The sequence below is a fragment of the Podarcis raffonei genome, chromosome 6 (assembly GCF_027172205.1).
Source record: "Podarcis raffonei isolate rPodRaf1 chromosome 6, rPodRaf1.pri, whole genome shotgun sequence".
Classification (NCBI taxonomy): domain Eukaryota; kingdom Metazoa; phylum Chordata; class Lepidosauria; order Squamata; family Lacertidae; genus Podarcis; species Podarcis raffonei.
This window is the reverse complement of record NC_070607.1, coordinates 41,827,801-41,853,380: the sequence shown is the minus strand read 5'-3', so window position 1 is coordinate 41,853,380 and position 25,580 is coordinate 41,827,801. Positions and strand designations below refer to the sequence as shown.

The 25,580-nt window shown below is 42.2% G+C and overlaps 1 protein-coding gene across 1 annotated transcript in view; it reads right to left on the bottom strand.

The window, feature by feature from the left end:
* The window catches only part of PLPP3 (phospholipid phosphatase 3), a 63,075-nt gene that overhangs the window by 18,138 nt on the left and 19,357 nt on the right, over nucleotides 1-25,580 (bottom strand). The window contains exon 2 of the mRNA XM_053392314.1: nucleotides 10,481-10,638. Within this exon, the coding sequence (XP_053248289.1) occupies nucleotides 10,481-10,638 (158 nt within the window). The remainder of the gene's footprint in view (nucleotides 1-10,480; nucleotides 10,639-25,580) is intronic.

Below are 25,580 nucleotides of genomic sequence, written 5' to 3'. Positions count from 1 at the left end.
GCCACATGTCAATACAATTTTATCAGAACAGAGCGTACAGGTGTAGCTTTTTTAGATATCCCATTTTTCCCCTCAGAAACAATCCCACTTCACTGTATGATTAATCTGGGGGAGACAGAGGATTATGGCGCCTCTCCGTCTCCACCCACTGTTGAAATGGGCGCAACATACCGGTATACACTTGCGTTCCATTTCGTCAGCTTGCTAAAGTTCATGGGCTTGCTTTGTTATGCTGGGCCAAGTTTGTGTGATTCCCTCCTCTTCCCCCCGGTAATTATTTAGGGTCTTTATTTGAGAAAAACATTCAAATGGCACCTAGTAACTCCCCTGTGAATGCAGCCAAAATGACAAGGAAGGTACTTATTAGTATAGAGACAGACAACATTCCCCAAACAATTTACACGTCCCAAAGTTATTACTAGAGACTATCTTATAAGTACAACTTGGAATGCAATAATAAATCAGAAGGCTTTGGGGGAATCTCTTACAATTGCAAAGGCTGCAAAACGAGAGCAATCATAGTAACTGTTATTCCATGCCTTAGCTTACAGGCAATGATGACAAGCCCAGTGATATCATTAGAAAGAACTTGTCTAGCTGCTTTCCTTGGACGATCCTATCTAGTTCTAAACACCAAAGGAAAAGAATCAAATCTAAGTGATGTGGGTGCTTTTGGCATCTTTATATATATGGGTCATTGGGCAATTGCACCTCAGACAAAGCTGGAAATAAGCTGCAGGTGTAGCCAAAAATAGCAGGTAATTCCACAAGCACAACAGTTCCTAAGCTGAGCTTTTCCAAGTCTGTCACCTGAACGGAGAGCTCTAAAAATTCTGCTCTAGTAATTGCAGCAAAACCTTAAGCAATGCAAGACACCTGGGCCAATTCACATGTTTTTGAAAAGGAAGTCACTACAAAGGCACTTTCCCCTCTCTCTATTTAAACAGAGCTAGTTCACATGTCACATTAAACCACAGTTAAAATAAACTCCTGAAATCACAGATGCTTTGCTTCTTCCCCAATCTTCCTGGGAAGCAAGCTATGGTCTAGCTTGTGTCACCTGATGCCAGTCTCGTAGTTTCTCTCCAGATAAACCACAAGCGGAGACCAAGGTTTTCCTCTTTGACTGACATTCATGGCTTCTTTGGGACAAACACATCATGAGGGGTTGGGAGAGCCAGTCCTGGTGCCATCACGTGACAGCAACAGGCCCAATTTGTTGTATTAGCCTGAGAGCTGGCACAGCAATAAAACATTTTTTTGAGGTGGGGTGGTGGTTCTTTGCTCCTGGTCAGCACAAGTGATAGGGCTGTGGTGCAGTGGTGACCATGATGCTCCATTAAACCCTGTCACTGGTGACCATGGGTTTAGATTTCCCTCTTAGCCAAGTATGATCTTTGAAACATTAGTCTCAGCTATACTGGCAAAGAAAAAGTGCTTTATATGTGTTGTATATGCATTATAACATGGTGACACCAGACAGCGCTGTGGAGTTCCGTTTTCGCCAACCCGATTTCTCATACAAAGTTTACGGCGTGTTTAACTGAAACACTTCTTTGATGTGTCTATGTCTGGCCACTGTCCAATAATATTTTGTTAATTTATATCACACTTTTCAGAGCCAAGTTTCTCATTTAACCTCTGGACGGATGGAAGATTAGGCTCCTTCTCAACTCTTAGGTGAGGTAGGTTGGAATTGCATATACATTCCTGGGGGAGCAGAGGTTGCTCTCCAATACATCAGTGTTCCTCAACTTGTTAAGCATGGGATTCTGGTAGATGGAGCAAACAGTTTTGTGGATCTCACAGATAGCAAGCTTATTTCTGTTGTGACTCCACTGGGATCATTCAAAGGGGGAAAAGGAGGGTCATAAGTGGCTGACTGCTACAGGACCAGTTATCCCAGGTTGTGTGCAGGGCACTAGTCAGTGAGCAAGGAAGAAACTGGGTTGCTTTACCCTTTTCTAGGTTGCTGAGGGTGGGAATAAGTAGACATTTTCTGCTTCAGCTATCACATTTTAGATGTCATCCTAAATTGTCTAAATGTACACCTTTCGCATGTGATCAACATAGGTACAATTGGCCAGATTCCAGGATTAGCTGTAGCTCCTTGCTTGACTGCATGCTCCCATAAAGTGCAAAATGGTTCTCGTTATAATTTCTTAAAATTGTGGGAAACACAGTTCATACCTGCACACACTTTTCTGTTGCTCTTCCTACAATGCAGCATGTTTCTGGGAGCACGACCCAAGAACCCTTGAACCATACACTGTAAGTATTTCCTGTGCTACATCTAGAGAGAATGTTCTAGACTTGACACTAATGCTATCAATCATCATTATGAACTTGGTTTCCTGGCTTCTTATAATCTCAAGCTTTTAAAGGCAGTTTAATGAAAATCAGGCTGTGAAATCAATTCCAAATGTCACACCTCCAGGAAAGAGGCAAAAAGCTTAAATTGTTCTTTGTCACGTTACCCAAGTAGATTTTTTGAGCTCTGGTTTTACATTTTTAGGATTTTATTAATTACTTCACTGTTTTTATACCTCTGTAATAAAATAGGTTCCTTTCCCTCTACATGTTTTTTTATTCTGGCCAATAGAAGAATATACACATTCAATGGCCAGAAAAATGCCTTCATGCAAATCAATCTCTAAAACAGCCAGTAATATTACTCTCAACATGGAAACATTGCCAATTACAGACACACACACAAATTCTTTCTAATTTACTTTTCTCCCCTTCACCACAAAGTCTTTGTGTACCAACTATCACTAAAATGAATCTATAAATCTATTTAGCTTAATATACTAATGAAGCAAAACAAGGAAATAACTATTAAGAGCAACAAAGCCTGCTTCACTAGATATGGAAACACAAATTTTTATATTGTAATGCTTCTGGGGGATTGTGTATTCTTGTTTTTTCTAGATTGTTGCCCAGCCACAAATGGCATGCAGGCAACATGCTAATATAAGGATGCTTAGAAGGTTCAGAAAGGATTGCTTTTCATGTCACACCACCAAACAGCTTCCTTGCAAGCTTATCCACAAAAGAGAGAAGGAAATGGGTAGCTCTCTTATAGATGTTTCATAGAAGGGGGGTGTCTGTTTTGTTGATTATAAGATTTACAAGAATAAGTGTTATTAACAATGTGCCACAAGCTGTAAGTGTAGTATTCTGGGTATTCTGCTTAGAACCCTATGGGGGTGAGGCAAAGGAAGACCCTGGAGGGTAGCAAGCAATCCAATTTACAGGACAAAAAAATTGCAAAGTTTAAAGGCTGAGGAGACAAGCTACAGGAAACTGGGTTTCCTGGTTTGGGAAGGTTTGTATTGTAAGGTGCAAAACCTGAAACTGAAGGCATATTCAGAAATGGAGGTAGAATGAGACAGTTGGGTGGGGATGGGAAAGAGGAGAAAGGGACATGGATTCACTGAAATTACAAGCATTCATAGCTACTTCATGGAAGAGTGTCTAGAAAAAGTGTGGGCTTGCTAGTTTAGTTTCTTTTGTTTAGTCGGCAGAAAAACGGCACATACTCAAGAGCTGCACTGTCACATTCCCCCCACCCCACCGGAAATTAATATTGCGGTCCCTGGGGCTTCACCCAGGCTGTCTAGGTTTAGGAGCTAACCTGTTCCAGAATCCCATGCAAGCCCTGGAGAACACAAGTGCTGCACAGCTGATGGCTTATCTTGACTGTTGGACCATCTTCAAATGCAGGCGATCGGCCAGAGTCTACGTTTGCATGTGGGGCGAATAAAAGCATCTGAATCTCAGCATCTCCTCCTTTGGCAGAACGCAATTAATTTGCCAGATGGCCTCTAATGGTTATTTACAGCCAGGGCCTCTCTCCGACAACCGTAGCATCGGTTTCTTTTCCCTGTTGCTTATTTACTGGAGGATGAGTCTCTTACAAATCCCCTGTGGCTTTTGTGGCCACTTGGGAATGCATTTCCACCACATATGCACAAGCAAAAGTGGCCTGTAGGAGCACTACATTCAAAAAGTACAAATATGTATAAGGGAGATGCACATGTGTTCAGCTGCTTCAGAGGAGATTCTATGCTTCCCAGCTGTCCTGGGATGTGGATGCAAATGATCAATGTAAAAACAAAACAACAACAACTGGAAATCTGCATTTTACAGTGGTTGAGCCTTTCACTCCATACAAACGTGGGTCAGCATAACAAACTGAATTAAGGAAAAAGCGTAACAATAAGTGCTCCACCATTTTATTCCGAACACATGGAGTCTCTTAAACCATAGATGCCTGTCCGGAGATAGACATGGGAATATTTTGACCAGGGCCAACAAAGTCTAGGGATTAATATTTTCTCTCGCTGCTGGTGGTCCTGGTAATTGCACAGATGTAGCAGACTGTAAATTGGAGACTTCAGCCCCCCACCAGCACAACAGTGTGTAGCCATGACCCATCCTGCTTTAGCTGAAATCAGGGCCGGACCTTTAATGAGAAGCTGAAGTAGGATAAACTTGTTCTTTTGGCAACGCTGTCCCTGATTAAAAAAAAAGGGGGGAAAAGAAAGCTCAAGCAACTAATTCAGCACAGATGTGCAAAAGCTGAAACTTCATCCTGAATAAACAAGTCTTAAAGATATTAAGCTCCTCTTCTGACTTGTGTCTCCAGCAAGTAGTATGCATGTGGTGTGAACTGCTGGAAACGCTTAAAGGGGAGCAAAGCTGGTAAGGGACAAAGTGCAAAATGGCCCAGTATTTGGAAAGCATGGCTGCAAATCCGTTTTCATCAAATCCTTGAAAGGTCTCTGTGCAATTAGTTTCTATTATTCAGTCACCCTTGCAATCTCTCCTGACCACCGCCAACCATGCTTCATTTTCAAGTTACTGTGAAATCCCCCCCCCCAGCATCTAATAGGATGGGGAGATTTAAATAAATTAAACACACTTCTCTCTGTTTTGTTTGCACTGGTTTTGACTCTACTAAGTGCAACTGTTTCTATTTTTGCTTTAAACAAAACTTTTAAGAGGCTATGCAAGTGCATGCAAAGAGAGACATGAGGAAGTAGGCTAACTTTCACTTTAACTACGTCACTGGTTCAAATTGACGGTGGACTGGTAGTGCCTTTTCCTCTGCTAAGGTGAAATTCACCTCTTTAGAGAACAGAAAAGGCTCTGTATAATTGAGGAGATACATGTTTACATAGAAACAAGTCCTACTATGTATAGCAGGATACATTCCCATGTAAGCATGCATAGGATTTGTGTTCTTAAGTAGCAAAAGGTCACATGTCTCCTTTGTACAAGATGAGCTTTTCTTACAGGAGACGAAGTTGGGTATAGATGCCAATAGGGGACCAGGCATTGCTTATTTACTGAAATGTGCAGAGAGAAGGGCCATCAGTCACAAATGTGAGACTTTACTAGATGGCCAGTAAGTAGAAGTTTGCATAGAAGTTTGCAGCCATGACTTGTGGATAACATGAGGTCCTGAAAGGTCAAACCAAGCCATATTTTCTAAAGTAAAAGAAATACAATGTGGGGTAAGATTTGGGAATATTTAGGGGAGGTCTGGAAAGCAAAATCCCCTAAGGCAATTAGTATCTCAAGGGTCTTGTGCATTCATATCCTCCCATGTACTGATGGAGACAAAGGTCACAGCCTCTGGTATTTACTTAACAAGAACTTTGTGGGCCTTGCAAGCCCCATAAAACATGACCTAGACCTTTTGCTCTAGATGAGGGAGTCTATTGATGACACTATATAAAATAAAGGGTTAGCAGTGTGAAAATGATTGTCTTGCTTATTGTCCCCCAATGCCCTTATGCCAGCTATGGAGTGTTTGGAAAGCAAATACATCAAATTTAAAGGGGATAATTAGTACTCAGTGAATTTAGGGTGAATTCCAGTTGTGCTACAATAATCCTGGCATCTAAGTCATGCCTTCTGGGTGGTGGTGGGAAATATATGTACTGTATGTGCAGAATGAGAGTTAAAATCTCACCACTGGTCACCACCTGGTGGAAAACTCTTTTCCTAGATGGTATGGTATATATGGATTTAAACAGCTTTATAAACTGAAAATTGTTAGTATTATGGAATAGAACAGGAATGAGGATGTTGTGCCCCTCCAGATGTTGCTGGACTACAACTCCCATCACCCCTGACCAATCCTGATTAGTGCTGATGGAAGTTGGAGTCCAAAAACATGTTGGGGGGGGACAGAAGTTCCCCACTTCTGATAGAGAGAAAGTGAACGTTTACTTCATGCGTGGTGTTTTCTTGTTGTTTCTAGGTCTGCATGTATGCCTGCATGATGTAGCAGTTGGTGTGTGGCAATTTTACATGTATATTTATTGATATAATACTAAAAATACGACAAATTTTCTCTATCTTCTCCCATCATAAATAAAAAAAATAAAAATTCTAAATCCATTTCTTTGCATGCTTGATAAGACTGGCAATCCTCCACAATAAAAGTGCTGTATTGTTTTGTATTTTCCATACCCGCTTGCTTTTGTTGGGAAAGCTGCAAATATGGCAGAGAATCAGCTATTTTACGTCAGAGTGGCCGGGGTTTTCTTTCTCTCTCCCCCACCCCCAGTTTTTAATTAGCCTGCCATTTTGTGTTAGAAAGTTGATGGATTATATAGTCAGCTGATTATGTTTCCAGCCACATTTTCAGCACTAATAATACACACCACTGGCTTGCTCCTGATCAGAAGCAGATTCTGCAAGGAGCCCAAATGACGGTATGTTAGGCAATAACATGGAAATGAAAAGCTTTTTCACTTTCATTTATGGCTTTTCTATAATGGGAAAGTTCCCCTGCAGGATAAAATTCCTTCTTGTTTATAGGTTTATTCATTTTCTCTTTGAATGCAAAAATAACTGGTTATTGGGGCTATTTAGTTGATAGAGCACTTAGTAGGAACAGACTTTGTTGACAAATAATGGCAGGAGGAAGTTTTAATAGCAGTGAAGCAAAGAAACCTAGAATGGATGTGGGGGTTGGGGAGTCACATAAAGGTTGGGCAGACCTAACACAATGGTTGGCCAACCCAAGCACACAAAACTCTTGGACGCTACAAACAAGGGTTTTGCTATAGATTGCCCTCTGTCATTGTGTTTCATTTTGTTTTTATTTTATTTTACATCACTTGAAGCAGCAGGAACTTGGCTTGTAGACAAGAGGGAGAAATGAGTGGGGCTAGGCTAAAAGTCACAATCAAAAGTATATGCGATCTGCATGTTAAAATTATGTGACTGATGAAATTTACTTTTCTTAACACGCCGGGCCTTACGTATGGTCTTAGCCTGCTATACAACTTAGCATTTTGAAGAATGTCCTCTAAGTCCTGAAGGTCAGAACCTACAACTGGCAGGAGTAGGCCATGTTCAAACAAGAGAAGTTGTCAACTGAAATACTTGCTGGCATTTATTATTATTCCCACTCTTCATTTGGGAAGCTCAAGAATGGTCTCCTCTCTAGACGCTAACAAATCTGAGACCTGTTTAAAACAATTATTCTGCAAATAACAATAAGTCTATAAGATTGTTATAATAATTTCCAGCATAAAAAGGAAATTCCAATCATGAGAGAGTGTGCAGGAGGAACATGTGCCAGCCTTCCCCTCCCCAACATCCTTGCATGTGCCAGTCCCCTGCCCCCATTCTACCTGAGGTTCCTGCTTTCAGCAATAAGGTCTGAGGTGCATCCAACTCAGCATGCAGGGCTCCCAGTCGCATTCAGCTGAACAAGTTTTCAATCCCACTTCTTACCTCAGAAAGGTCACCAATGCAGGTGTTGTGGGGCAGGAACACTCTTACATTCCCCGAGCCAACTGTAATTCAGACCTTCATGGAAACTATGTGTAAACTCTTGGTTTACTTAGAAGTACAACCCATCTTCCCTTTGCCTAATTTCAAATGTAGTACCAAACCATGGTTTAGTGCTAGGAAAAGAAACCTCAGGTTCAGCTGCTCCCTCTCCTCCTCTTCCCTCGTTACTTCCTGTTTTCAACAAACCATAGTTTGCCGATACAACCACACCATAGCTTCGACTTGCCATGCAAACCAGGGTTTATTCCTAGTTTGTAGAGAAAATACAAACGAGAGTTTGTCAGGCTGGAGGTAACAACAAATCACAGTTTTCATCCCAACACACAAACATAAGGTTCCTCTAGATTTGTTTTCTTAGCACCAAATCATAGTTTGGCATCATATTTGAACTGAACTACTCAGTTTGTAAAGTGGTCATCAATGCAATCATATGAGCAACCTCCATTCATAAGCCTTGGCTGAGAATATGCCTCCAATTACTGACAAAGAAATACCCAGTTGCCCCCTCTACATGAAGCAGCATCTTTTTCAATAATGAGAAAATGTTTCAGAGATCCAAAGGAAAAGAACATGCAAACAGAATTATCTATCTTAATGCAAAGGATACTGGGAACACAGACATTGCCCCTTCCCTTCGGCCTCCCAAGTTTCAAATTTCCTTTCAAAATCTGCCTCCTTAGTAGATATCAGAACCTAATACTGTCTGCAAAACATTTCCAGGCAGTCAGTGGCTGGCTGCAAAGCAGAACATACTTCACAACCCAACATGAAATACGGGATATGTAAATACCACAAAGCGTACCAGAATGCAGACAATGTACACCAAATCCTTCAAGACGCTAAATTTTTGCCGAACAAGCACGTAGTTGCTGAGCTGGAAAATGTCTCCTACATTGGTTGTTCAATGAAATTTATGGGATTTGGCTGACTTGTATGGTTTTGGAAGGAACGTTTTGTCCCCAACTCGGAGTTTGTTCCTAGCGCACTTCTGGATTAGATAACCAATCATGCTCTTCATACAGTAGAGACTGCCTAACAACTGTTGTGTTCTCCAGATGTTGCACGCCACAACTCTGGCTGTCCCTGACCATTGGTCCTGCTGGCTGGCGCTGAAGGGAGCAGTCATTCACAACATCTGTGCTGAAGAGCCCTCTTCAGATATTATGGCCCACACAGTTAATTTTAGGGACTGGGAGAGCAGGGTTAGGCTCCAGTGGCCTCATCCCTGCATTTCTAACTGCCTGGTGCAGCCTTGTCGTCATTCACCCTGCCTGAACTATGGCACCTGGTGTATATCTTCACACAATTTACCGTCCTGATCATTCAGGCATTCTAAAGTATGCACAGGGCATACGCATGTAAGCAGGCTGCCTGCTTCAAACTTTCAGAGCAATGCATAGTCAGCAGCAAGGCCAAACCACCAGGGTCATGGCCAAGGCGTTGGTGGGAGCAAGCACAGCCTCCCCACTCACACCATGATAAGCATGTGATGGGTGCAGTGTTAGAAACTCAGATATATAAGCTAGTTGCCAAATGGCACCTTAAGTCTGGGTTATGGTCACCACAATGGTATGTCTAGGTGCCATTCTCCCCCCAGCAAAGGTGTTTATTACTATTCTTGTGGTTCTTATTATTATCTCATTTCTACACCACTTTACATTTTAAAGAATAAATCTCCAAGCGGTTTACAACACATTGAAACATCAAAAAAAACAAACAAAAACAAAACAAACCAATCCAGTATAAAACAAATTCAAGCTTCCAGGAAAATATTTCATATCCTTCTTTAAGCGACATTTTGCTTTCCCTGTATTTATTTACATAATTTATAGAGCTGCCCCACAGCAGAAGAACTCTAGGAAGCCAATGTGGTGGGGTGGTTAGAGTGCTGGCTAGGACCTGGGTTCAAATCCCCCACTCAGTCATGACCTTGGAGTCAGTCACAGCCTCTTAACCTACCTCACAGAGCTGTTGTACAGATTAACTGAGGAGGAGTTGTACCCTGTAGGATGGGATATAAATACAATAAAGGAGCTCTTCTGCTTACCTGCTTAAGAAAGCTGGAGGGCCCAGCCAAATGAAGATGTCAGTCGCCAAACTGGCATCCAGAGATCTCCATGTGCTTCCAATTGAACTTGTGCCAGTCACAAAATGCACCTGGCACCTGGCTAATTTCTATCACTGGATATCATATACAGATTAATTTGGTCTGCAGTGTGATTTGAGTGGTGGCTATACTGAAAGCTATTTTGTCAAAGCCAGTGAATCTACAAGCCCCTCCCTTCAAAAGTTTATCCTTGTCAATGCTGTATTATCAGCAGTGCACATGACCCTGATGGGTTAACAAACAAAAGGCAGGTCCCCGCTGCAGTGGGTTTAGGGAACTATTCCATAATAAGTTGTTTGAAGTTTTCAGTTTAAGAGCTGCCGCTCAAGGTATGATCTGGTTTGGGTTAATTCCATAAAGACATCAACGTTTTTCAGTAACAAAGTATTTAGAACCACTAATGTTGACTAACCAACATCCTAACTTTTATTTATGAAAAATCAATAAAACAAAAACAGAACAGAAAAAAATAGCCATGTTGTTTGGTACTGGGTGTTTATTTTTATAGTACAGGGAGCTGAAATAAAACCGCAGTCGTTTTGTCCTACTTACAGCAAGTATGGCTATAAGAATGCCTGCAGCACAAAGGACAGCATCGTTGATGGTCTCTCCACTTTTCAGAGGGTAGCGAATGCTTTCATCATTACAGTAAAATCCCCGCTTATAGGGTGGGATTGTGCTTGTTTCGATTATCAGAAATGGCAGGCCAGCTAGAGGGAGAAAAGGAAGGGGAACAAAAGAAAAATAGTGTGGTCAGAAACACAAGTAAGAATTAAACAAGGACCTTAGTAGTCATGATTATGGCACTCTGGGAAATACTATTTATTGGGACTTGCACTGGGAAATCCCATACAGATACTAGGGGTGGGGGGTTTCCATAAACTTATTCAACACTGAACTATACTTTAGCCACCTCCCCTCCCCCAAAAGAAAAAGACTTATGCATTTAAAATCAGTCAAATTCACAAGATTCTCTGATTCAGCTTGTTTAAAATGTCACAACCCTATATCTCCCAAAGCAGATAGAGCTCAGAGGCAAAGCGCAATAATAGGAACATAGAATGAAACCAACTGTGCTCTTTGGTTCAATTACTTGTAACAAATTTCAAAGCCACATCATTATTTTTAAAAAAGCTAAATTTCAATCACTGAAAATATTTTCATCCTGGAAGAAAACCGAAGGTAATTAAGGATTTGATATTATTTCTAGCTGCCTAATACTATATATGTTTCCATATAGCTATTAATTGTGGTCTTGGTGCTTGTCATGCATGTATGTTTTGCACAGTGTCCTCTTAACATTGTCCTCATCAAAATGATGCCCCATATTTTTCCCCCATTTACTATTAATGTAGAAAAGAATTTTTTTTAAAAAAACCTGTTGAAACACTAAATGCAAATTAAATGGGAGGGGGAACATAGGGGTGGCATTTTGATTTTCTAAAGGTGTCATGAGAACACTACACAAAGCAGCACTGAGTCCACAATGAATTGGCATGTGGAACGACCCTATGCAAAAAGTCAAATTTTAAAATATAACTTTACGTTTTCCTTTTTGCTGAACTGCAGCATACGTAGTTAGTGAGATCATCTTCTACTACTGGCACCTTCATAAAGGGAACTGATGCACTGCTGCCTTCACAAGCCTAGTCAAATGCTTGACTCATTGTACACAGAAGTGTGTGTTTTGCAACACATTCATAAAATAGTGAATAAATGTGTCAAGAGGCATCAAGAAACCTCTGATTTTGCAACTCAGAATTTAGCATATTTGTACAGATCCAGGCCATCCTCATTCCACTACCTAAAACCTGTTGGAACAGAGTCAATTTGGATACAGAATCTGTTTTCTGAGCCAACAATATATGATATGAATAGCCTTTTTAGAAAAAAGAAAAGAACAAAAAAATAAAAATCCTTTGCATCCCAATAAAAGATTGCTGCCAAAAAGCTAACACTGCATGATGAGATCTGGTTTCACATCCACTAGAAGCAACAGTTTAATAGTCAAACTTTGGGGATTAACCATACCATGGTTACGTGACTTATTGTTATTGCTCCAGTTCCTCTTTTTAATTGTTTTCATATGACAAGTCTGTAAAACACATGTTCCCTCAAACAGTAAAACATATCTGAGAGCTAAATCGGGCTTTTTTAAAAAAGAAAAAGAAAGAAATAGGGGACATGGGTTAAGGGGGAGGAAAGACAATAGTGTTCCTATAAATTATGTGAACTCTGGAATAATAAAGATTTGTTTCCCCCTTCATTCACCGAACAGCATGGGAGTAGTATTTCCACATTTCAATTATTTTCAGGACTGCCACCACCATAATACGAGCAAGACTTGACCAAGATTGTATATATTTTCTTTAAAAGCATACAGACATGGTTTTGAAAATGTGAGGGTTTTGTTTTTTTCTCCTGCAAACTTGTGGTTTAGTGGGATATTGCCAATTGAGTCTTGACATTTTTCCAGCACAACAGTAACCTCAGATTCCCTATTTTCATATGAGAAACATAAACATACTCTCAGGAGCCGAACGGATATTGCTCACAAAACCCGCGGCATGCCTAGACTCTGAGGACTGGGCTGGAGGCCATGCTTCACCAAGGTCACCGTCCAGGCCAGGGCACACATTGCCGTCAAAATGAGCACTGTGGTGTCAGAGCCCTTGCTAAGGTAGCCTTGTTTCCAAGGAAGATCTCTTGGAGCACAGATTGTTTTGAGGAATTGTGTCACCACCCACAACTTCTGGCACAAACCCCATCTTCTGGAAATGGTTGGCGCTGAGGTTCCAGCATGGGCTGGTGCCAATGGCCACCCTGAAAAGGGGTTTACAAAAGATACTACTAGAAATCTTAAAGGGGGTGGGAATGCCACAGATGAAAATCAAGGATGGAGGGGAGGGAAGGAACAACAAAATGGAAATAGCTCTAGCTGCGTGACTGTTTACAGGAAAGGCTCCAGGCCTTAATTTCATTTACACCAAAATGGTAAATATGAAGTGTAAGATCAGTCTGTGGCCGTTCAACATCTCATACTATAACCCACCTCAATCAGTTTCCCAGGCCAGCAACAACCTACTATGGTTGTACAGCGAGACATCAGGTTCTAGTCAGGCAAAAATCATTCACTCAGACTCACTGCCAACACTGCTGAAACCAAACTTCAACAAGACTTGACAGTGTTTCAGTATAAATGATGGTGTCAGTTTTTGACAGGAAAAAACAAAACAAAGTTCCAACAAAATTGGAAAAGATGGATTTCCCGGGCATTCTAGTTCCCCGCTGGATTTGGTGGTTCAAATATCAGTCTCTGGGCTAAAGTTTAGTAATCTGAGTTTGGGAGAAATGTGACCCTGGATTTTTCAGCTGTAGCCATTTCAGAAGCTTATCTCTGAGACTTAATCTCTTTAGGCCAGTTCTGGGCATTATTCTCCACACATTTGTTTGGTGAGATTCAAATGTTGGGGTGCATAACCAGTGTGGGGTGCCTGCCTGCTTTATACCTGAAAGACCCCCTTGTGATTTACAGCCCTGCAGGATCCTCACAGACAAGATCAGCTAACGTGGGTGGTGGGCATGGGATGAGCAGACATGCCACACCTCTCTTCTAACAACTGTGGAGAGCTTTTAGGATCCTATAATTCCCAGCCTTTCTCCTCCATGAAAGATACAGCTAAGAAGAGATGCTTGCTTAGTTTCCCAGTGTATCCCTTTGCCTCTGTAATGGCACAAGGAACCTGGGATAACTCTGGACCTTTTACATGCAAAAGTCAAAACAGCAGCCCCATGGACCAGACCAGAGTCCCCCTGTCCGGTATCTTGCTTGCCACAGTGGCCAACCAGATGAAGTTCAGGACATCCTCTGGGTATTCAGTGGATAAATGCCTTGGGACAAAAAGCTCCCATATAGCCACAATTGATAAACCCATGATTTCATTCACTTCTGTAACTCCAATTCCAGTTTGGCCTCTTTCTGTGTTTCTAAAGTGTCTGCTCAAGTCCTTACTAAAGCATGCCGTTGGAGAGCCAGATTCAGCAGCTTGAATAAGGGTTGTAGGAAGGCTTTCCTGTTATAGTAAGGCAGTGTTAAAGGAAGTGGTACCTGCTCCAGAGAGCTGGACCATAAAGAAGGCTGATCGCCGAAGAATTGATGCTTTTGAATTATTTTGCTGGAGGAGACTCTTGAGAGTCCCATGGACTGCAAGAAGATCAAACGCATCCATTCTTAAGGAAATTAGCCCTGAGTGCTCACTGGAAGGACAGATCCTGAAGCTGAGGCTCCAATACTTTGGCCACCTCATGAGAAGAGAAGACTCCCTGGAAAACACCCTGATGTTGGGAAAGATGGAGGGCACAAGGAGAAGGGGACGACAGAGGACGAGATGGTTGGATAGTGTTCTCGAAGCTACAAACATGAGTCTGACCAAACTACGGGAGGCAGTGGAAGACAGAAGTGCCTGGCGTGCTCTGGTCCATGGGGTCACGAAGAGTCGGACACGACTAAACGACTAAACAACAACAACACCTTCTCCATTTGGCTGTTTTTAACTATCTGACTCTTCTTTAGTATTTGAATGACGTATCCAGATTTGCTTTAATCTGTAATTTTAGAATTACATTTGCAACGAAGAGCAGGTATGAAATGCTTTGAATAAGTAAACAAACGATAGAAATGGCTTTTCGCTTCAGTGCCAGGTCAAAACTTATTTGCCCAGATGTTTTAAACTCCAAAGCCTGAAAACTGAGGAGCATCCTGCCTGTTCCTCATGCTTTTTAAAAACTCACTCATTATATAAAAGACAATGATGCTGTTTCATCCTTAATTGTATTATATGGGAGTTGAGTGTTTTATTTCTCTTTATCTGGATGAAGGGCAGTCTGAAGCAGTCTTCACCAACCTGATGTCCTCCAGATGTGCTCCGCACACTCTTGCCAGCTCTAGCAAGTACAGATATGCTGTCCAAAATAGCTGCAGTCCAAAATATCTGGAGATCGCCAAGTTGGTGAACGCTGGTTTAGAAGCATTTCCAATGAATCAATTAATAAGTAGCTGGACTACACAGGTTGTGGGCACTAAGGAGTTCAGCTAGGCCCTGTAGGAGCTGCTTTTGCTGCAGCGTACACTGGAGGAGGAAGGGAAGGAAAACGAAAAGGATGCTGCTTTTCTTTGGAGGAAGTCAAAATGACTTTCTGACTCCTCGCGGCTGGTGTCCTATCCAAAGCTGCTTCAGGGGAGAGCTGACATTGCATTTTGCTTTACATTTTAATAAGGGCTACTGCAGCTGGGCTGGAACTTGGCAGGCTTTGAACGTTAAATGTAAAAGAAGCAACATTGTTTTATTAACAATCAATTAATTTTTCTTTACCTCCTAGGAAACCTAACAACCTCAGAGACACAGGAGGTGATTTAAAAGGTGGGGGGAGCATTGACTGAGCTGCTTGCAATTGATAGAAAATCAAAGGCCTCTTGTGCTGAATTCAATGCTTTGAAACATTGAACCTTTGAAAACCTAAGAGTTGGGCAGATTTGGGGAGTGTGGAGGATATAAGACAGGATAAGCTTTCATTGGCCACCCATTGATAAAGTCATGTGGGATATGTTACTGTGGTGACCCAAACAGGCAGCTCTGATCTTCCCAGCTGAAGTTTCACCTTTGCACTATATTAAACACAGTTGCCTCTCCCACTTTCAAGTTTCTTCTTTTTGTTTTGGAATGAAGCACTGAAGAACCAGCCTCTTCAGCCCCTTGTAGACATATTAAGATGGAAAGAACTACAGCCCAGCAAAACCACCTCAGCTAATTTTCAATAACTGCTACTACTCTGTTGTGTGGTCTCTAAGCTTTGTTAACTAAGGGAGCAATCTTAATGCCATTTCTGGGGAAAGCAGGGCTTGTATCCTAAACTGGCCCATTTGGTGGAGAGGGGTCCAATACTTACACACCCTCTGAGTCACCCCAGGGCAGAGTCGGGGCAGATGTGCCCAGCATATAATTCATATATTGCTTTGTTTTACAAATGGGAGACAATGAGTTAAACAGAAGAAAGAGTATTCCACTGCAGAAAAAGACTTTTGCATTATCTCTGTTTTTACCGTGAGGCAACTGACTGTACAGTAGGGCAGATGTGAGTACAACTCATCATTTAAAACAAGGATTGAGTGCTCTGCAAAGTTGAGCAGTATGCAAAGTTGGTGGTTAAAATCACACAGAGTTCTTGCTTGTGCAAACATACCCAAGGTAATGCTGTCAATTTGGGTTGAGAAGCCAAGGGAACAAACCTCTGAAACCATTCTGTACTGTGCTCAACTCTGCATATAGACAAGATTGGAATCAAGCAGAAATTCTTGGGAGGGGGGGTTGTGTGTACATGTTTAGTAAAGCAAGGAACAATTTTGTCACACCTTGGTATAAAATCATAGAACTGTAGAGATGGAAGGGACCAAAATACTGTAAATCGTGAGGTCAAAAGGAAATGAAATTCAGAGAAGTACAGATGGAAATAAGTACCCTATTAACAGTGGCCACTAATAAAAGAACAGACAACTTGGCACTGGCAACTCCGTGACTGACCTTATGTTGTCTATCTGTGAACAAAGGAACTTCAAAGGGAAGCTGGCAATGTAAAACCATTGAATTACAATGCATCAAGAGATTCAGTGCTATCCATTGTGGACTAAATTGACACAATGGATTTTTATCACACTACATGTGGCTACTGGCTTACCAAAGCCAGTATGTCTATGTGTTGTCAACTACTGTATTTTGTGAACCATCACTGTTAATAAAGGTGATTATCACCATGCAATTTTCCTGCAACTCAGCAGCACTTCATGCTAGATTCTAACCAGTGCTCAGTATGTACTGACCATTCACCCTAGAGTTGAGCTAGAACTCAACGGAACTCAGTTCTGACACCTCTCAGGTGGGCACCTGCCATTCTAAGAGAACGAGGGAGGCATTCATAGTGAGTTCCGGTACCTCTTTTTCTAGAAAAATAGCACTATCCATAACCTTCTATGAAACGAACAAGTTCTGTGGAAAACTACACTGGCCTTTATGAATTCACATACATCAGCAACTGGTGTGTGTCATGAAAAAATAGCTACCACACTTATTGCACTGAGTACAGCTAAGGCTGAAAAAGTCTTGGTTGACTGTCCAGGCTCCTAAAACCATCACAATAAACTTACCATTGGTACCTTCACAGTTTGATATTTTTGCAGATTTGGCTCTGAAAATATGATGCTGCAGCCTAGGAATTTAAAATGAGAGTCTCAGCTCTGATCAGGGGTATCTAGCAGAAATCTGAACCAATGGTCTTTTGTTACAAAAATATTATTTTGGTTGGCTTAAGCAACATTCCAGATTTTTTTACTCCAAGTACTCACTGCAGATGTTTGAGTGACGTGTAATTTGCAACAAGAATAAGGACCTTGGGAGTACCTGAGCCTTATTTGCTCTATGGTGTTAACTAAATCAACTTCTTCTTATGGTTTTCCTTTCTACTGTTTTTTTTTGGGGGGGGCTGTTCTGTTTGGGCAAGCAAAGTGGACTACTGAGTAAGTGAAATGTTCTCAAGATAGGACATTAAGTCCCTATTTATGCACTTTTTATTAACATGCACGCTACAGTTTCAATTCTTGACATTCTAAGAAAATTGTGGTGCTTATATATTGAGAGAGAGAAAGAGTGTGTGTGTGTGTGTCTTCATACACTAGAACAGATGGGGTATGAGAAATTGTGATGGGTCCAAGACAGCAATATGGCTGGGCATGTTAAATCCAGGCTCCTTTTTAAAAAAAGAAGCATGAAGGATCCTACATTTATTTCCATTCTAAGGCGAGGGGATTTCTTTCTTGATTTTGTAATTATCCTACCAGTAAAGTCACAATTTTTCACTGTTCTCCATGTTAACTATGAATAGTTCGAAACTTGTTCAGGTAAACTGGGGAAGCCAATGGGCAACTCCCATCAACCCAGCCAGCATGGCCAACCAGGAGAGATGATGGAAGTTGCAGTCCAACAAGATCTAAAGGGCACCATGCTGGCTACCCCCAATGAAATGTTGTTTCCCCCACACCTGCCCAGATTCCACTACCACCCAGGAGTCACTTGCTTTTTCATTAGCTTCTGACAAAATCTTAACCCTAAGAATCCAAATAGGAAACCCCAATCCAGCTCTCAGGAAGAACAACTAGCAGCTGTGGTTAGTTGTGTGCACTGTACATCCCCATAGCAACAAAAGATGCATCTTGCCAACTCAGGGGGCTCAGATGAACATCCAAATGACACCTGAATCCATACCTAAAATGCACGAGTTTTTCTTCTATGTACACATACATCTGCTTGTTGGATCAAGACAAAAGATGCTTAAAAGACCATTTCCTCTTAGACAGGCTATTTCATTTTGGGGCTTAGGAACAGAAGCTGCACATTTTTTATTTTTTATTTTACAAAATGCTAACCCTAATCCTTTTCCCAACTCACAACAGTAACTTTTTACGCCTTGCAAACTCCTAGAGCTTCCAAAGACTTTCCCTAAGCTGCCCTCCCCACTAAGATACCAGAATATTGAAGAATGTTTCCTCATGGTTCACATCTTGAGAAGAGTGGAAGTAGCCTGAAAGCAATTAGGTGGAAAGCCAGTCTCTTGTCTGTTGGGTTTCCACGTCTGAGTCTCTACAGTGATACCTCTTAAGGCAGGCTCATCCCATCCTGTTGTCGTACTTGTAACCCAGGGCAGGGAAACGTTTACAAGCCTTGAATTGTCACCAAATAAAGGCTTCGCAGAGTCTCCGGTAACTATTCCTTGCTATTCCTTGTATGTGCTTTTCAGAGATGCAGTTCCAATCTGGACCCTATTAATAAATCCTCAATGGAGCAGGCAGTAGCAGAGCTACAGTTCATTTGTTCTCTTGGGGCACAATGTGTATAGTGTTCGTTCACAAATAAAAATGGAGAAGTCCCAGCTTCCCTTTTCAGAGCTCTTGTAACAATGCAGTGCCCTGCTGTCAGGCAATGTGTGAATAAATTGGAGAAAAAAGGTTAAAGAAACCTAAGGGAATAGCAGCCTCTTTTTCTCACTTTCATTCCTTCCAACCCCCTCCCCCCTATTTTTGCACTTTATTGCGGTAGGTTTTCGACAAAGGCACCCCTGTTCTCTGCACTTTTTTCCTCCTTCAGGGCTTGGTGCCAAATAACGTTATTCCCCTTCACCATGGTACTGCCATGAGAGTAGGCTGGTATGTTTGCCTGAAAATCGCAGGTTTTTCATGGAAATGGTTTTCGCTCAACAACTCCCTTTGTCAAAATAGACATGAAAAGGGAGAAGCGCTCAGATGAAATCTAATCATCAGAACTGGGAACACGGCACTGGGCAAATGCCACCGAGGAGAGCCCAAGTAGCGGCTTAAGTGGGTAGTGCACGATATAGCTCTCAGGGTTCATTAAAGTACGTGTGTGATCCCTTTCGCAGGCAGTAACATTCTGAAATTTCTCACGGCCTACCTTATAACACTGCCAACATTATAAACCTATCCGATATAGAGCAAGAACCGTTAATAACTTTACAACAAGAGCCCCAAGAGCTTAATCAAAGAACGTTTTCCACATCGCTGAATAAATTGGTTCAACTGATGCTGATCTGGAAGCTTCAGCAGTCCTCTCATCCAAGACACAGAGCATCCTAAGATATACATGTGCATGTGTGTGTGTGAGAGAGAAAGAGACCGATAGACAGACCAACAGATCGACAGACCAAGAGATGGATGGATGGATGACAGGTCACTGTCATCTATTTCTACTTCCCCATCCCCTAGCTAAGCTTAAAAGCTGTTTTGCAGAGGCGGATTTAGGGGAAGTTCCAGGGAGTCTCAGGAGCACCGCAGGGGAGCCACAACTAAGTTATTGAATGGAAGGTGAGGGGGGCAGGGACAATGACACTGAATTTTAGTGTCGCACAGGGTGCTGCTGATATTTGAGACACCAAAGTCCGCCACTGTTGCTTTACTTCAGAATATACACATGGATATTTAGTTCTCCGAGTGCAATCCAGGAAGGCATTAACGGTTGGGAAAACTAGTCCCTTTTTAAATCCTGCCAAAGTGAGCTTTTTGTCACTCTTCAATATGCTTCCTTCCCCTCCCCCTTTTTTTAAGCCTGTCAAACTTCACAAACTGAGCAGGGGTCTCTCTCTCTCTCTCTCTCTGGCAGAAGTTCATTAGCTGCCTATGTCTTTCCATGGGTGGCTCGTAATTAAGCGTAGAATCTGCTGCCAGATTCTAATCTTCAAAGGGAACACCAATGAAAGCAGCTGCTCATAGATCACAGGTAGATAAGTTTTGACATTTATCGAAGCATCCTGCCCAACACCATATATATATATATATATATATATATATATATATATATATATATTCATATATATATTCCTAGTGCTCCACAGGGATATATACTATACCATCTGAGATTTTGAGACACCCGAGTAAGCAAATTTTTTTGCTTCAGTGTGATATATCTTTGGATACGATCAATCTATGGTAAATCCCAATGAAATGACTAATCGGAAGGATGACAATTGCTACATTTGTTCTCTACGGACTAAGAACATAAGAAAAGCCCTACTAGATCCGGCTAAAGATCTGTCTAACCAAGCACCCTGGTTTCCAAATGGGTCTGGAAAAGCCACTAAACCAGACATGATAGAAAAGAAATGAGAAGAGTCCTAGCTCAGGGGTAGACCATCTTATTAGCCTACAAAAGGTCCCAGAAGGTTCAGTCACTGGCATCTCCAGTTAGGACTGGGAGAAGATCCCTGCCTGAAACCCTGGAAATCTGCTGCCAGTGTACACAAGACTGAGCTGGATGATCCAGTGGTATAATGCAGTTTCTTATGTTGGTGTGCAGTAGCCCTTCCTGGCTTTTATTCTCCACCAGCTGTATTCAGTGGCACACTCCCTCTGAACATGACCAACAGCCATTGATAGGCCTATCTTCTCTGGTTTTATGTAATCCATTTTTTAAGTTATCTAAGTTAGTGACCACTTCAATGAAATACCATATTGAAACCCTATGCTTCCAGGCTCAACCACATAGACTTTAAGAACACAGGAAGTTGTATTATTCTCTACTCGGCTTTGTTTTCTCACAAGTTCAAACAATATTTCCCCCCTTCCCAAACCAAACTTGTGTGTCTGTTAATCCAATTGTTTCTTTAATTCATCCTCCATTTCCCAGTGTTAATTGCCACCTCCCCCACTGAGAAGGCAGATGGTCTCCCCCATCCCCAGAAGGGTTTTCAGTTTGAGGCTTCAGGCAAATGGTGACATGTGGGATACTGTGGGAATGAATTCATTATGGAGCTATGAGTTTCCGACACTGGGAAAAATATGCTTTGCAACGCCAAAGCAGGACATACAAGCCTCAGAGGCGGAACAGTGATATTGGAGGATACTGCAGCTGCAAGCTGTTCTGAAGCACCAGGAATCAGCCGATAGTCAGTGGATCACAGAAAGAGTGCTGATAAAGCCCTGTGTATGGTGAGACTCTAACTGGGAAGGGACACAGACACTAGTGAGGGGCTGGTTGGCAGAATGGGCAAGAGCTGAAACACAGGACCCTCTGAAGAATATACTTGACAAATGCCTCGGAAATCCCAGATTTAAGAACAGTTAAATGCTGATATGCTGAACATGTTCTTCCCCATTATAGAAAGTGGAGGGAGTGCTATATTTAGAGCTAGGTTCAAATCTCTGATCACAAACACAAGACTCCTTTGCACCATTATATAATAGCAAGCATAGATTTCTACTGAGAGAAAGCATGATCTAAGGGCACATGATGCAGCCACCTTGCTAAAGCTAAGAAGATCTAGGTCTCATCCAATGCCTGGATGGTAGACCACCCAAGACCCCCAAGTAAATTCAGTGTGTACATATGGGGAAGCATTGGCTAATTATGGGTCCCCAAAAGATGCACTTGTTTTACTTATTTATTTGTACTTGTAGCCTGCCTTTCACAGAGTGGCTCCATAGCAGAGTATAAAAATCACAGTTTAATAATGATGATGATGATAATAATTTTATATGTCGCCCATCTGACCGGGTTGCCCCAGCCACTCTGGGCGGCTCTCAACAGAATTTTAAAAACACATAAAACGTCAAATATTAAAAACTTCCCTAAACATGGCTGCTTTCAGATGTCTTCTAAAAGTCAGATTGTTGTTTATTTTCTTCACATCTGATGGGAGGGTGTTCCACAGGGTGGGCACCACTACCAAGAAGGCCCTCTGCCTGGTTCCCTATTACCGCACTTCTTGCAATGAGGGAACCACCCTCGGAGCTGGACCTCAGTGTCTGGGCTGAATGATGGGGGTAGAAATGCAAAATATTATTTAAATCATAAAGCAACTCCCCATTCATGGTACATATCTTTGTAAATGCCTTTCTGATGCACACAGGTTTTACATTTTTAGGTGTACACACTGAACTTCTCTCTGTACATCCAAAAAGAAGTAAAGGGGGGATGTGGCTTGGGAAAGTCCCTAAAAGTGAGTTTCAACATCCCATTGGCAAAACAGGAATATAAATGCCTTTCTTTAGAGGGATGTAATGAGGTTGAGTGACCCAAGACTCGTACAGCATTTTATTAATAACGTAGCATATCTACTATATATACACTGTGTTGATGGCCTAGAAAAATATGTACAACAGTAAATGTAGCTGTTATCGATGGCAGAAATCTGAAACAAAGGATTCTGCCCTGAACTTTCCATCTTCATAATACACAATATGTGAATCCTTGAAATATTTGAGTGGGAAAGTATAAAGTTCAAAGCCAAAGCCAAAGCCAACCCTGCACAAATCTGTCCATTAGTTTTTATGCTGTCTGAATTGTGCATTTTCTAGGAGAGTTTCCACCTAGGGGGAAGTCAAAGGATCTTCTTCCTTATCAGAGCTGATGCTCTCTGAACAAGTGTATAGTATTTCTGCAGCTGACCTACATCAAATGCATTCTTCTGATAACCCGTATCAATCCATATGCTGCATTTACCAACCACTTCAACAGGGATCATCAACCCAATGATGAAAGAGAAATACAGCAAGGAAATCTGTTATCTGGCTTGTGAGCTGTAAGTCATGAGAACTGCGTGCTGACAGGTCACACTGCCATTGTCCTTCCGCAGTACTCCAATCAGCCTGGCTTGTGAATAGTTCCACTGCTATCTTGGAATTGGCCCAGCCTCGGAGCTGGAAGAGGCAGACTATTCTTGAAGCCTGTAAACAAAAATACCATGGGAGATAGGGAGCAAGAGAATGGACGCATGATAACATGTATCTCCCTACAGATTAGTGTTGCTATAGACAGGACCTTGGACTCCCAGTGGAGGGGGTGCCATTCAACAGATCAATGGAAGCTCAGCACGGGTTAGAATGTTTGCTAGCCCTAACGTTAAGCAAACAATTCAAACAATCTTGCAGATGTTCTGCAGTCAGGGAAGCGAAGAAAGAGTGCCTATGTATATAGCAGGGCAAACCACTTGCGTGGAGGTCACTACTCTTTTTTTTATAAGACAGATAATTGTTTAAATAGTCAAGGAACTTATCGTCTTTATTCTGTTTGTGATTTGTTATAGTCTTCCTGTCTTATGAACTTCTGTTTCTAGTAGAGGATAAGAATGACGATCCTGACCAAAGACACTCAGTAAAACATTAAAAACTTATAGCCTTTCATGTCTGTCACTCTGGTTTGGTCAGAGTGCTAAACTATAGTCCAATATTATGAGGATCTAAATGATCTTTAGAACAGGGTGGAGAACCTCAGGGCCAGGGGACTGAATGTGGCCTTTAAGCCTCTCTAATCAGACTAAGGGATGCGGGTGGCGCTGTGGGTTAAACCACAGAGCCTAGGACTTGCCGATGAGAAGGTCGGCGATTCGAATCCCCGTGACGGGGTTAGCTCCTGTTGCTCAGTCCCTGCTCCTGCCAACCTAGCAGTTCAAAAGCATGTCAAAGTGCAAGTAGATAAATAGGTACCGCTCTGGCGGGAAGGTAAACGCCGTTTCCGTGCGCTGCTCTGGTTCACCAGAAGTGGCTTAGTCATGCTGGCCACATGACCCGGAAGCTGTACGCCGGCTCCCTCGGCCAATAAACCCTAGAGTCAGCCACGACTGAACCTAATGGTCAGGGGTCCCTTTACCTTTAATCAGACTAAGCCATGCTGCCTCCCCAGGCTGTACCACTCGCCTGTCTTGCTCTGTTCCATCCTTGAGTGCTTTTCCCTACCTGGAATGGGTGGACAGAGAGGTATGTTGTGGTGGCAAGTTCTGAAACCTCTGACTTGTGTGTGGCTGAACGGCAGCCTATTGTACAAAGATGAAAGAGCCACATCTGTTGCTCCACCCACTTTTGCTGCCACAGGTACATGGCCCCTGGAAAGCTCCACACTAGGGCAATGCAGCCCTGAGTCTGAGAAAGGTTCCTTGCCTCGTCTTTAGCGCCAACAGAAGCTGAAAATAAGGGGTGAGGGCAGCTAGGCCATCTCCTGATACAAAAAGTTATTAAACCGTGCACAGGACATCAGCTTCCTGCATTGCTGGGGGCTGGAATAGATGACTCTCAGGACCCGACTCTACAATTCTATGATTCACTTCTAACTGCTTTTCCAACATTAAGACAGAACAGAAATTCATATTGAGTTCGTTTTCCCTTTATCCAGTGGACTCAAAATCCACATGACTAAGTGAAATTGTGCAACCTGTCAGCATCTATCCAGCAGCAAAAAGAAAAAGAAGAAAAAGAAAAAGAAGGCAGTTGCTCAACAGGGGACTTCCAAACAATGTAACATCACTTAACAACTTTTATGCTAGTATAGGGGTCAGCAGTCTTTTAAAGCCCATGTGCAAACTGTCATGGGCACTACATGCGTGCATGCACACACATCAGTCAAGCACACACTGCTATCCATTCTAGTGGTTACAGTACAATGCTTCTTTTTAACCTAATTCAGCAGAGTGTGGGGACCATGTCCTGGAAGGCCTCTGTGGGTGCCCTGCACCCATGGGTGCCACAGGGGTGACTCCTGTCCTAGTTGCAGCTATAGCTAGAGTGGAATATATGATGAGGTCCCAGAGGGTGAACAGCAGTGCAGTCCTGGGTTTCTAGTAAACATGTTAATTCAGGGTCCTGTTCAGGTGAAACATCTGTGAAAATGTGGGCAGGATTTTTGCACTGCCTGGGGGGGAGGGGCTAGACGACCCTCAGGACCCCTTCCAACTCTACAGTTCTAAGAGTCTTGGCAAGATTGTTGGGATCACATATGCCTGGCCCCTGTCTAACTCAGAACACTACACAGAATTGTGAATAAATATAAATACCTTCAGAAGAGTTCAGACTGAGCAAAGAACAAATCTTTACAGACCTTGAAAATTTCTGCCAAAGATAACACTTAATATCTGTATGTTTGTTCATTTCATTCCTTAGATGCTCCAGGAGGAGGGCAGTTAAAGCTGCACATTCTAAAATAAATTAAAATCGCAGAAACAGCTTGCACTGCATGGTTTGTTGACCTCATAACACCTTCAGAGCAATACACCCTTCCGTCTTTTCTCTTTTGATTTAAATTAACATTTCCGCGTGCTTGAAAAG